This window comes from Guillardia theta (genome assembly GCF_000315625.1).
Source record: "Guillardia theta CCMP2712 unplaced genomic scaffold GUITHscaffold_199, whole genome shotgun sequence".
NCBI classification, from domain to species: Eukaryota; class Cryptophyceae; order Pyrenomonadales; family Geminigeraceae; genus Guillardia; species Guillardia theta.
Genome location: NW_005434477.1, coordinates 54793 through 67784, shown reverse-complemented (window position 1 = coordinate 67784; position 12992 = coordinate 54793). Strand labels below are relative to the sequence as shown.

General features: G+C 50.5%; 3 protein-coding genes across 3 annotated transcripts; 2 read left to right on the top strand and 1 right to left on the bottom strand.

Moving 5' to 3' along the window:
- Positions 1-867: 867 nt before the first annotated feature.
- GUITHDRAFT_166578 (hypothetical protein) lies at positions 868-4339 on the bottom strand (the record flags this gene model as incomplete). Its single annotated transcript, XM_005819928.1, has 24 exons — positions 868-1012; positions 1063-1126; positions 1169-1227; positions 1278-1324; positions 1366-1761; positions 1814-1977; positions 2026-2088; positions 2135-2175; positions 2234-2290; positions 2337-2393; positions 2520-2564; positions 2614-2659; positions 2714-2772; positions 2823-2879; positions 2930-3004; positions 3062-3128; positions 3172-3236; positions 3380-3455; positions 3610-3704; positions 3762-3836; positions 3890-3940; positions 3991-4047; positions 4127-4193; positions 4248-4339. 24 exons carry the CDS (start codon positions 4337-4339, stop codon positions 953-955), a joined length of 1935 nt encoding a protein of 644 aa, XP_005819985.1. The 3' UTR covers positions 868-952.
- A 2109-nt stretch (positions 4340-6448) lies between these two features.
- Positions 6449-7579, top strand: GUITHDRAFT_81857 (hypothetical protein; the record flags this gene model as incomplete). The annotated part of the gene is made up of 1 exon (XM_005819923.1): positions 6449-7579. A coding segment is annotated over one exon (1131 nt), but the record flags the coding sequence as incomplete, so codon positions are not given.
- Positions 7580-12151: 4572 nt separating this feature from the next.
- Positions 12152-12909, top strand: GUITHDRAFT_148241 (hypothetical protein; the record flags this gene model as incomplete). Its single annotated transcript, XM_005819922.1, has 6 exons — positions 12152-12259; positions 12302-12366; positions 12417-12529; positions 12570-12696; positions 12746-12854; positions 12889-12909. The coding sequence occupies 6 exons, from the start codon at positions 12152-12154 to the stop codon at positions 12907-12909; spliced, it is 543 nt and encodes a 180-aa protein (XP_005819979.1).
- Between the last annotated feature and the right edge of the window lie 83 nt (positions 12910-12992).

The window sequence follows — 12992 nt, the reverse complement described above, 5'->3', positions numbered from 1 at the left end:
TCCCCCTCCCTTCCTCCCTCCTCCCCCCTCCCTCCCTCCTCCTCCTCCTCCCTCCTCCCCCTCCCCCCTCCCTCCCTCCTCCCCCCTCCTCCTCTAAGTTGGCATGCCAGACATGTTTCAATGGGAGAATATTCGTTTTCGGCGGAAAGGTCATCAGCAAGTCAACATGCCTGCTATGACGAACGAGCAGAGCAAGAACAACATGCTGAGCTCTGTCGTCAGTTTCGATCCCAAGAACGACGTCTGGCAGGCAATGAGAGGAAGTCAGCAGGGGAGCATGACGGCGATGTAGGAGGAGGTCCCGATGACGTCACCAAGATGCTCTTTCACAGGAAGCTGCGAGGAGGAGGGAAGGCAAGACTGACTCGTCCACCTCAGCCACTGTCCTCGGTGAGAGAATCTTCGTCGTCGGAGGACTCCGACTGGACACGCGAGAAGGGCAGCCAAACGTCGCCGCTCCTACTGATACTGTGGAGAGTTACTGTCCCAAAGATGGGAAGTGGAGAGTAGAGCCGCCGCTCCGAAGAGCAAGGTACATCAGCCTCTCTTTGGATCTCCCACACTCACTTCACTTCCCTGCCCTCGTCTCCCTGTGCTGGCGTCCAGGAGCGGACATGCTGCTGTTGTTCGCAATGGCATCTTGTACATTGTCGGTGGAACCTGCGATAATGAGATTGCCACGGGGTATATCAACGTGCTCTCAAGCTGCTCCTGCTGACGTTCACACCAGTTCAGTCGAAACTTTCAGTGAAGAAAACCAAGGCTGGTCCATAGAGAGCTCGCTCCTCCTACCGCGGAAAGATTGCTCGGCCCATCTCCTGATGGCAGCCAAAGCATAAGACAACCTCGACCAACTTACACGCTTGTCATGTTCAAGTCTTTAAGAAACGATAAAGGAAAAAGAAAGAAAAAAGGATCGTCCCCTCCGCTAGGAGGCTCATCGACTTCTGCTTCACTTCTTCTGTGTCTTGGCTGAGTTCATCATCCCTCCAACGAGTTCACCCAGCCCGCCCTGACATCATCAAGTCAACGGCTTGAAACGCACATGCACGTCTCTCGCACCAGACTGTCACTCGACACCTCGGGGGTCGGCATAGTCTCTCCGGGTCTGGGGCCTAGCTTGGGCCTGCGACATGTCAAACAAGATGCAAGAGAGACGAGCGCTCACCGTGACTGCATCGAATTTCCTCCTTGCAGCCCCATAGGAGAGACCGTTGCGAGGTTTCCCTGCGAAGGGAGCTGTCAAACATCTGCTACCTGAGCAAGCAACGCTCTACCATGCCCATACCCATGCCTTGGTTCATGCCCATGTTGCCTTGGACTCCTAAAAAATCCTTTAGGCAAGCACTCTCAGCTGATGCTTACCTTGATTCATCATTCCCATGCCGGAGTTCATCATGCTGGCTCCTGCATTGCCTCCCATGCCCATGCCCATATTGCCGCCACCCATGCCCATGCCCATGCCCATGCCCATCCCGCTATTCATTCCCATACCCATGCCATTGTTCATACCCATGCCCATCCCCATGCCCATCCCGCTATTCATACCCATGCCCATTCCTTGATTCATGCTCATGGCCTGATTCATTCCCATTCCTTGATTCATGCCCATGTTGCCGCCCATGTTGCTCATGCCCATTCCCATGCCCATGTTACCGCTCATGCCCATACCAGTATTCATTCCCATGTTAGAATTCATATTCATGTTAGCATTAGAGTAAGTCGCACTTGAACCCATACCCATGTTGTTCCCCATCATACCTGCAAAACCGAAGATTGTTAATGAGAAACAAAAGAGAAATGCAATTCAAACCAAAATTTGACGCCGCCGGCATGCTGTTTCCAAACAATCCACTAGCATCGTTCTGGTTTGAGGCGAATGGATTTTGGTTGTCTGAGAACGGATTCGCCCCGAAGTCATTGTTTCCACTCGGCATGTCAAGAAGGCTCTGAGCCGGTCCAGAACCGAATGGATCACTTGAATTGAGATGATTAACTTCAAAGGAAAAAGGAGACATCAAACACCTCGGGCTGAAGGATGTCATGGCGTTCTGTCCGAAGTTGCTCTGCATCGATGCAGCAGGCATTCTAACATAGCGATCACAAGGCTTCAACACAAGGACGAGAAATTTACCCGGAGGCCCCCATGTTTGTAGATTGTAAGGGAGGTGACATCTGAGGCGCACTTTCAGTACTGAGATCACAAAAATACGAGAGAAACAGAATTTCATGCCTGTGGAGCACTCGATGGACTTCCAAAAATGTCTTCGAGAACGTCCTTCTTGGTTCCCTACTATGATGTCAAACACCTTTTGGATCTCCACATTCACACTTACTCCGTTGTCAACATTCAGGTTTCCCACTTCTCCGATAAGATCTTCAAGCTGGATAATCTTGGAACAAAGTCAACTCTACCCTACTTGGTGCGCAACATGGAGGAAAATTCCATACTGGAGCATTCGTCACGTCCTATAAAAATACAAGTAAGATGCCAAGCTTTCGGGGACAGGTCCAACTACCTCCAAGACAGCCCTGTCTTTTTGCGAAGGCGTGAAGTCGTCGTTCTAGCGGGCACTTGTTAATGGAATAGCATCAATAAGTATTTCACAATACCTCCAAGTACTTCTCCAAAGACTCCAGGAATGATTCAGGAGGAACGCTGCATATTGCAAATTTAAACCGCCTCGTATACTCCACTCTCCAGCATGCTCACCTCAGCTCGACTTTTTCATGTCCAAGCAATTCTCGAGCATCATCGAAGACATTGCTGATCTAGTAGATCCAACTCAATCGACATGTTCAGTAGGGGAATTCGTCACAACCTTCTTGTTGTGGTCCAGAAACATCTTGTACAGAGTCAAAATTTTCTCCGCAATCGCCTGAAACACAAGTTACCATCTGCATTTTCAAAACGATGCGTCCGACACACCTTCGGTAACTCAAAGTAGTTGTCAAGAAGACGGAGAATAGCTTTGTTCAGGCTCTGATAGAGAACCCTCACATCCTACCCCAAGCAGTCATTCATGTGACAAATGTGCATCCTTTCAGTTCAATTACACACCTTGAACACAATCGAAAATGCTGCGATGGATGTAGGGTGGACTACGGAATTTTCACGGAACGAGCAGCTGCTAAGGTCTGAGATTCAAATCAATACACCCAAAGCTTAACCTATAGCCGGCATCCAGAAGAAGCATCATGGCTTCTACATCGATGATCAACTGCTCCGTGGAAAGCTGTAAAACACCACAGTCATGATCAGTTCAACACTATTATCGAATTGAATTACGCTGTCAATATGCTCTGAAGAGTCTGATGAGTGCTGTCAAGACAAAGACTGTCAGCAAGCTGTTACAAAATTGCATTCAGAATGACTTACACGCTCGTAGTCAAATCTGGTTTTCTTAAAAGCGTGGATCTTTTCTTCCAAGTACAAAGCATAGTGCCGAACCATTCTTACACGTCGAATAAGCACAACAGAAAGCATGGGATAGCAAGAAACCTTGAAGCTTGCATGCTCTCGTGGGTGGATTCATCCAAGAATCTTCTAACGTTGAACTGCGAGAAAGCGGATGAAAGGAAATGCTTGCAGCTTGATGTCTACTTTACCTCATTTCGCAGGGAGTAACAGGCCTTGTACATGTTGGCAGATCTGCAATCGATTTACACTTCCACGTGCATGGAGAGCCTTGTTGAACAAATACCTGGGAGAGTCCGAGAGAAGACGATGAAAGACCATCAAAGCTTTGAGTACAACCTACCAGAAATTCAGGGTTCTTGAAACCACCCAACTCAGAGGTCACCGTGGCATCTTTGTTATGCAATCTGCCGGCAAGCTTCCCAACGAAAACTTAAACACTGGAGGGAAAAGCACACAAATCGACTTCACCTCCTGAAGCAATTCCGGGGAATTGTTATATTGGCACTCCTGTATCAGAGTCTACAGCACAACGATTCAGACCGGTCACAAAACCGGGATCCAATGGGAACCTGGACATGTTTTTCTTTTGGAGGACCATGCTCGAAACTTGTTGCTTTGAGAATAGCCTTTCATAGAAACAACAGTCAAACATTCTTCTAGATCAGTGTGCACGAAGTGGAGAGGATAGCGGCACCCCAGTCGTACCTTCTTCACGCCATCAAAGGTGAGAGCGCTTGTGGTTTTATCCATAAAGCTTCGGAAGGTATCATCACTGTTCAAGTGTTTTCAACATCAATTTAGGCACACCGAAAGAATCAGACTGAACCTAGTTAACGACTTGCTGACTTTCTTGAATTCTTTGTTCACTTTGTGAAGAGCCCCAGAGACTGTCTTGGTTCCAGTGTAGTGATGATCCATGTTTGGCACCAACTACAAGAAGCTTTCATTAAACTCAAAAAGCAAGATGAATCTATTTTGCATATCTCAGAGTCCAATCTGCTCCATATGCTTCACCGAGACGATCTCGACATGTTGAAATTACTTTTGGTGAAAGTTCGCCGCTTTCAAATACATTGAAATCGATCGTTTTGCTCTATCATTCTCAACCAACTTTTTGCCAACGACATCAATTAACAAAAACTTCTCTCTAATAAATTCTATTCCTCTATCTCCTTCCCTCCGATCATACGCCTTCTCGTTTCCCCAACCAGAATATCTCGGATTTGGCAATAAATTTCTCCTGCGGTTGTAATTCATCGACCCCTTTCTGGACTCATTACACTCCACCTCTAGCACATCATGATGTTCGTACTATTCACTTGCATGATCGCATTCTCCTCTTGGCTTCCTCCATGTCTTCATCCCTGATGCTGTCCTTGCTTGCTCTCCCTCCCAACCCTCCCTGATTTCTCACTCATATTACAGTCTTCATGGGCGCTCTGCAACGGTGCCATGTACTCTACGTGTCTGATCTGGATCTGCTTGCTTCTTGCCTCATCCATTTCTTCATCGACTCTGCGCATCGCCTGCTCCCGCTCTCCTCTCCGCGGCTGCTCATGGCGGGGTTTGTGGCGGGGGAGCAAGAGGACCGGTACCTTTGCGTCCGAGAAAGAAACTGGGGGTCACTACCCCTACCACCTCAGTCCTCAAACTTTTTACTTGAGGGGTGTAGCGATGTTAAACTTCTAGTAGACATGGTGGGGTGGACTTCGTGAGACAGGACCAGTGGGGCGGATGGGGTGCTTTAGAAGGTAGGTATAGGGGTAGTGACTTATAGGGTAGGGGTAGGAGGTGTAGCGATTATGGACTTCACAGCACCCCATCAATTCACTACGGCAAGGGTATGACAGCTAGGGGTGGTTGGTGTTTGAAGGAGGGGTGGGTACCGTCTATGATGACATGGGTCAGCGCCGCATCGCCGGGACACTGAGTGGTACGATGCCCGGCCAGCCCCGGGCCGGGCTCCCCGGGCCGGGGGGTCGGGCCCGGCCGCCGCCCGGCGGGCCGCCCGGGTTCATCGGATCCGATTGAACTTAGCCGCTCGGAGCAGTGAGTGGTTCGCTCACAGGGCCCGGGCCGCACGGTTTTTTCTCTTCAACCGGGCGCCGGGCTCTCAGTGCCGGGCCAAATCGCCTGCCACGGTGCGGCGCGGGCGCGGCGAAGTTCTTTACTCAAAGATACTAGTACTAACTAACTTAGCGGCATACCGTAGTCACGGTACCGTGCTGCGGGGCTACCGCATCATTGAATCACGGTGGAAGCCGGCCCGGCCTGACCGACGGTGGCCCGGGCCCGGGCCCGAGCAAGTTCGAGTCGCCGAACTCCTTGAAGGGGTCAGGCCTAGTCAACCATTGGAGGTGTAAACTTCACGGTCATTTTTTGTCACGGGCCGGGTGGCAGGGGGTTATTGAGGGGTACTCTACCAGGGGTCACATCGACCCTAAGTTGACGATAAGAAATCTGGTGGGGTACTAGACCCGGAGGCTTGTGGGGGTGGGGTACTCCTTGCGCCTGGTGAGCAAAGGCGTGACGTGAGGGACTTGTAACACAAACACTCGTGCTCCTTCCCAACACCTTCCTTCTCCCTCTCCTTCCCAACACCTTCCTTCTCCCTCTCTGTCTTCCCGACACCTTCCTTCCCCTTCTCTGTCTTCCCGACACCTTCCTTCTCCCTCTCTGTCTTCCCGGAACCTTCCTTCTCCTTCTCCTTCCCGACACCTTCCTTCTCCTTCTCCTTCCCGACACCATCCTTCTCCTTCTCCTTCCCGACACCTTCCTTCTCCCTCTCCTTCCCGACACCATCCTTCTCCTTCTCCTTCCCAACACCTTCCTTCTCCCTCTCCTTCCCAACACCTTCCTTCTCCTTCTCCTTCCCGACACCTTCCTTCTCCCTCTCCTTCCCGACACCTTTCTTCTCCCTCTCCTTCCCGACACCTTTCTTCTCCTCTCCTTCGACTTCTCTCGCTGTCTACATGCACAGCGTGTCAAGATACAGCGCCTTGAGGCGTTTCAGAGGATAAGACAACAATGTGCAAGGGTGCTTCACACTCGGTTTTGTCTAGTCTGCTCGGAATCTTGCTGACGCATTTCACGTGTGCTGCAAGTCAGAGCTATCCCTGTGGCGGATGCTTGTTCTTGGTATCAGACAGAGGGGAGTTGACCAAGACCGGGAGCTGCGCGACCAACTGTAGCTCTCTCGATTTGAGATTCCGAGGGATTCGAAGTATCTCACCAGCGGTATTCCAAGATACAATTAGCTTGCGACAGCTGTCTCTCGCATACAACTACCTCACAAGTTTTCAAGGGGGAGAATTTCACAGTCTCATCAACTTGCAAACAATGGATCTCCGAGGAAACCAGATTGCGAGCCTCCCGGCGACCATCTTTACAGGCCTCTCAAGTTTGCTGTATCTTCACCTCGACGAGAATGAGTTGACCAGCATCCCCGAGACGATCTTCCGAGGCCTCTCGAGCCTGTGGTATCTAGGCCTATCAGACAATCAGCTTGAGCGTCTTCCGGACAATTCCTTCAGCAACCTTTCAAGCGTAGGTTTTGTTTGTCTTGAACACAATCTCATGGCCGAATTATCTCCAGGCACATTCAAAGGTCTCGAGGGCCTTTACTTTTTGTTTCTTGAGAACAATCAACTTGTCAATATCTCGTCAAGCGTCTTCGATGATCTTTCTAGGTTGGAATGGCTGACGCTGCACAACAATCGTTTGTCATCTCTTGCTGCAGGAGCCTTCCATGGCCTGACTTACTTATTTCGTCTCAGCATCTGCAGCAATCAGCTGACAAGCATCTCCTCTGGAGCTTTCCAAGGGCTGCAGACCCTACAGACGTTGGACCTCTATGACAACCACTTGTCTACCCTTCCTTCGGGAGCATTTCAAGGGCTTTTCATGATGGACTCGTTGGACCTCTCCAACAACAAGTTCTCAGTGCTGCCGGTTGATTGTTTTGCTGATCTATCTGCCTTGTCCTCCCTGTCGTTGGACAACAATTTCATCACAACCCTTCCAGTCCATGGCTTTCAATCGCTCACACACCTCAAGTTCTTGTCCCTCAGCAACAACCTGCTCATTGAGGTCTCTGCGGGAGCCTTCCAGGGCCTCGTCAGCATTCAGATCCTTCTGCTCGAGCACAACCTGCTGACAAGCGTGCAGATCGAGACCTTGAACATGACGAGCTTGGTTGGCCTTGGAACGGACTCGGAGGTTCTCAGGCCTCTCTGCCACCAGAACCTCGAGAGGCTTCAGGCACTGAAAGCGCTCTACCTGTACAAGTCTGTCGGGGATGACGATACAACGTTGACCGGATGCGTCCTGACCGAGCTGACGCAGTTGACCAACTTGTATCTGTACAACTTTGACCAACTCTCAGTACATCCAGGCATGTTCAGCAGGCTCTCGTCCTTGCAGGTCCTGTGGATCGCGCACAATCAGCTTCAAGATCTGCCAGCAGGAACTTTTGACGGGCTTTCAAACTTGGAGGAGTTGTATCTCATTGACAACCGGCTGACCGAGGTGCCAGCCACGTCAATCAGCAACTTGTCACAGCTGATCGAGCTCTACATCATCAACGACCGCATCACAAGCGTCCCAGCAGGAGCCTTCCTTCACATGGCACACTTGAACATGCTGGACTTGTCAGGCAACCAGATCGCAAACATCGCAACAGGAGCGTTCTATGGTCTATCAAACTTGAACGAACTGGATCTTTCAAACAACAGGATTGTCAACCTTCAAGACGGAAGTTTCAACGGCGTCTCAATGTTCCTTGAATTTCTTGACCTCTACGACAACCCTGTAGCGTCAATCTCATCGCAACTAGGAATTTCTCCTTACACGACCATCTTGCTTCGAGGTCACTCGTTGCCTTGCTACAATGCAACCTGGAGTTTCGAGGTGGGCGAGGTGCTTGCAGGGTTCACAGACCAGCGATTTGCGCATGGAAACGTTGTGGGACATTTCTTGCTGTATGGTTATGTAGATGAGACGCTGCCGGAGTGTTCGAACGAGCTGAGGAATCTAACAAATGCAATGATAGACGAACAGATGTCAACTGAACATACTTCACTACAACCTTCCACCACTCCTCTCTCCACGTCTACAACATCAACTATTTCTACAAAACCTCCCACAAGTTCGACAACGGTTGAAGCATCAGCTGCAACGTCTACTATTTCTGCACGATCAACTTCGACTATAACCAGGGTTATCACAACTACTCAGACTCCTTCACTTGTTGCCCATGTAACGACTGTTGCGTCGCCAACAACCAGCAATCTGCCGTATGGCTCTCAGACGGGATCTGTTGTCTCGACCGCGTCAAAGGTCATGACACCTGTCTCAGTCCCTGCAGCTCATACGGCTGTATCGTCAAGGGTCATCACAACTCCTCCTCCTCCTCCTCCTCAGACCCAACGGCCCGTTGCTGCTACAACAACTCCACTACCAACCAGGGCGAGTAACTCGTCGTTGACTCCCGAGACAGTTTCTGTTGTCACAAAGGTGATCACAACCTCTACTGTCATGGCAACCACGTCGATCGTGACAAGTGCCATGGTGTCGACTGCCCTTCCTGCCCTGTCGTCAGTAAGCGGGGCAACAGCATCAGCGTCTGTGTCAGCATCAACATCAGCAACCACCTCGGCGACTTCTTCTGCGTCGACTGGTCGAAGCGCCTCCCTCGCCCTCTCTCTGATCCTGCAGACTCAGTTCATAGCGATGAGCGATCTTATCGCAGGAGGAGCTCGGACTGAGGAGATCACGTCGCTGGCAGGGGGCCTGCGCTGGTCCAACTACTACTTCTTCTCCTTCTTCCCTGACGTCAAGGAGGAGGGCAGCTGCGGCAACGCTATGAGGTCTGACAACGAGCTGCTGTCTACCTTCGTTGCTTGCCTCCTGTCCTTGCTGTTCTCAGCTCTTTTCCGCGTCCACCTGAGCTACTTGTACGTGCTCTGGAAGAGAATCAGGTCAGACGAAGAGGTCCTGACCACTCCCTTCCTCTCCTGGGAGCTGCCAGTTGCCATCACTCAGATTCAAGGGCTGTCACTTGCGGCTGCTCTGGCGATGACTAGCGGATGTACCGTCTACGTTGTGTTTGGATATGTCGCCCTGCTGGCAGTGCTGGCAGAGTTCACCTTCATGACCTACTTCACGTGCGGGTATGATTCGAAGATCCTGTGGAAAGAGAGAACCCAGAAGCAAGCCTTGAGTGAAGCGAAGACTGCGGTGAAGCAAGCGTCAGCGACTTCTCTGTTCGCTGCTGCTGCTTCTATGAGCACCTTGTTTGCGCGAGGCGAGTGGACTGTCGACGAGGCGGCGGAGCGGCACTTGGAGTCATGGCTGTACATGAAGCGATTCGGGGTGTTGTTGGAAGAAGTCTGCAAGCATGCCTGGTGGTATGGCTTGTACTCCGTTGGCATGCGGATCGTGTACTCGTTGGCTACTTCTTTGCTTGCCTTCACCGACATTCTGAGGACCCTGAGCATGTCAGTCTTCATGGCCGTCGATCTCATCTTGCTCCTCCTCTTCTCCCCTCAGATCGACCGGCTGGCATGGCTGTCGCACATCGCTGCAGCGACAGGCAACATGGGGATCTGCCTCTCATTCCTGCTCTCGTCGTTTGGGAGGATTGAAACAGCAGGTCTCAACAACTTGTACGTCACCTTCCTCATCGTCTCGATCGCCCCCATGATCCTCGTCAGCCTCGTTGGAGATGCCACAAAGCTCTTCGGGGCCATTTCAACCATGTCGAGGAAGCGAAAGCAGGGGATGCGAGTGGCGCACGCCGGTGAAGACGCCAAGGTAGAGGCGGCGACGATGGAGGAGGCGCGTAGGAAGTCGTCGCATACTTTGCACGTGATCATCACCGAAGACAGAACCTCCTAGCAAGTCTCTTCTAACATAATGTGAATATGAAGTATGAACCTCAATGTTAATCAGATTAAATTAATCTTGTCTTGTTGGAATGCTGCAATGAGCCCGCGGACCTCTTCATGACAACTATGAATCGACACGGCACGACTGATTGCTCCCTCCGAGTTCCAACCTCCTGCTCCTGCTCCTGCTCCTGCTCCTGCTCCTGCTCCTGCTCCTGCTCCTGCTCCTGCTCCTGCTCCTGCTCCTGCTCCTGCTCCTGCTCCTGCTCCTGCTCCTGCTCCTGCTCCTGCTCCTGCTCCTGCTCTGACTTGAACCAAGTCACTGAAGTTTCTTTCCTACAAAATCGACCCGGTGAGTGTGTCCGACGGTCGGGGAGACTCAAATGTTTTTTATCCTTTACAGCGAAAAACTTCGAGGTTTTACAAGATTTTTTTATTGTTTGCAGAGTTTTACTCCCTTGGCGGGAAAAAAATGCAGCAAAATGAGAGACGGAGAGGAGAGGAGAGGAGAGGAGAGGAGGACAGAGGAGGACAGAGGAGGCGAGGAAACGATTGATCAAAGGAGGAGAGAGGGGGAGACCAGAACAAGAAAGGATAACAAGGGGAGAGGAAACAAACAGAGGAATGGGACAGGGGAGAGAGGAGATAGAGACTGACATATATTGCTTCAGGATCCTGCAAGAATGAGTTTCATCGTTACATCTCCCCTCTGATCCCCAAAAGAGCCATACAAATATGCCTATCGACTTTCATGCGGAGGTTGAGCTTTCAAACCGAGTGTTCTTTGAGCAGTTGAAACACGTGACAGGCCGAGGGAGCAGAAGCTCGAGTCTTGTACAACCTCTTCCGCTCTCTTGTGAAAATCGGCAATGAGATTGAGATGGACATGACGCGAGGAAAGGTGTGCCTGCCTGCCTGCCTGCCTGCCTGCCTGCCTGCCTGCCTGCCTGCCTGCCTGCCTGCCTGCCTGCCTGCCTGCCTGCCTGCCTGCCTGCCTGCCTGCCTGCCTGCCTGCCTGCCTGCCTGCCTGCCTGCCTGCCTGCCTGCCTGCCTGCCTGCCTTCGTGTCTGCCTGCGTGTCTGCCTGTTTTGTCGTTGACATTGTTATGAACTGTGATCCCACTCTGATGATTCGTTTGCAGTTGTATTTCAAGACATTCAACGATTCAAAGACTATTTTTTGTAACACATACTTTGACGCATCATTCTTCAAACAATTTGAAGCAACTGACGACATTGAGGTTTGTTGCATACCTCTGAAGGTAGTGGACATCTCGCAAGTTGGATGGCTACCTGACGTTGGCATGTTCTCCCTATCAGACAGCAATCGCCATTTTCAGAGGACATATCTCAATAGAAAACTTCAGAATAGACTTAGACTGCTCCAAGTCAGAACTCATCTTCAACTTTCGTTGCCGGAACGGTATTTCATCTTAAACTAGTTTCCATTCTTGTTGGCTGAAAGTTTGTTTCTTTCAGGAGTACGCAAGAAGTTTCAAGTCTTTTACTCCACTGCTGAACGGACGAAGGTTGAACTCTGGTAAAGAATAATGCAAGTCAGATTCCTTACAACCAAGACAGGTTTGCTACAGCAAGCAAGACTGTCCGAACTCTATCGAGTTTGAAGCGAGATCGTTTTATAATGTCTTGTCAAGGTCATCATTCAACTGTCGTTCGAGTATTGATTGCTCTTGCTTTCAGCTTTCACAGCAATGTAGAAGAAATTTCATTCATAACCTCATCTGAGGATATACACCTGAAGAGTTCGTATGATCGACCAGAAAATGGTATGAGAAATCGGGCTTGGAATACCCCTCATAGTAAATGATGAAGGCGACTCGAGCATGTTTGAGAAGGAGATGCGAACACAGACTTCGATATCCGCAAAGGATCTCGTGAGTTTCCGAGTACAACGAGACATCAAAGTTTGCTTTGCAGTGAGGGAGCTGAAGGTGATTGTTCGGGCATACAAGAGGGTGCATGACTCAAGGCAGGATATCGTTGCTTTCTGTAACAAAACTTGCCTTAATATGGCTCTCAAGTACCAGAATGATGCCCGGTAAGACTGATGGGAGTAAAGGTCATGATTGGCTCCTAACTGGCTTGCAGTTGTTTGATCTTTACAGCCGACAAAGAAGATTTGTCGATGACCATTGACTTTGTGATCGCTGCGTCCGACCTAGAAGAAGACTTGGATGCGACCACGGACAGCTCGTCACGAGGTTTTCATACCAGAGTTTGCTGGTCGTGACAACCTCGCAGGAGCATCGCAAGTAGCTCCTTTGGCTCATTCGAGCAGGAGCAACTTCGCAAACATTCAACATCAACGCGAGCCGCTGCTGACAAACGACTCGATCGTGTCTGCTGCCACTTCAGAATCAGTCTTGAGGTGTTTCCAGCTGTTTGCCAGCTCACTAGAGCTGAAAATGTTGCTGCAGTCATCGCGATCCTGAGGACGACGAAACAGTCAGTAGTCATCATGACCCAGAGCGGATGGGAGTTGTTGGCGGCTCTGTTACGAATGGCACAGGAAGAGCAGCAAACCTTGTGAGGTTTTCACATCTTCCTGACTTGAGTGCAGGCGTTGGGCGTGGAACCTTGAAGGATTCTTCTGAAAATGTCGGAGCGAAGTAAGCTCGTAATGGTGCTATTTCTCATGATTGAGATGTACAACAGGAGGAAGGA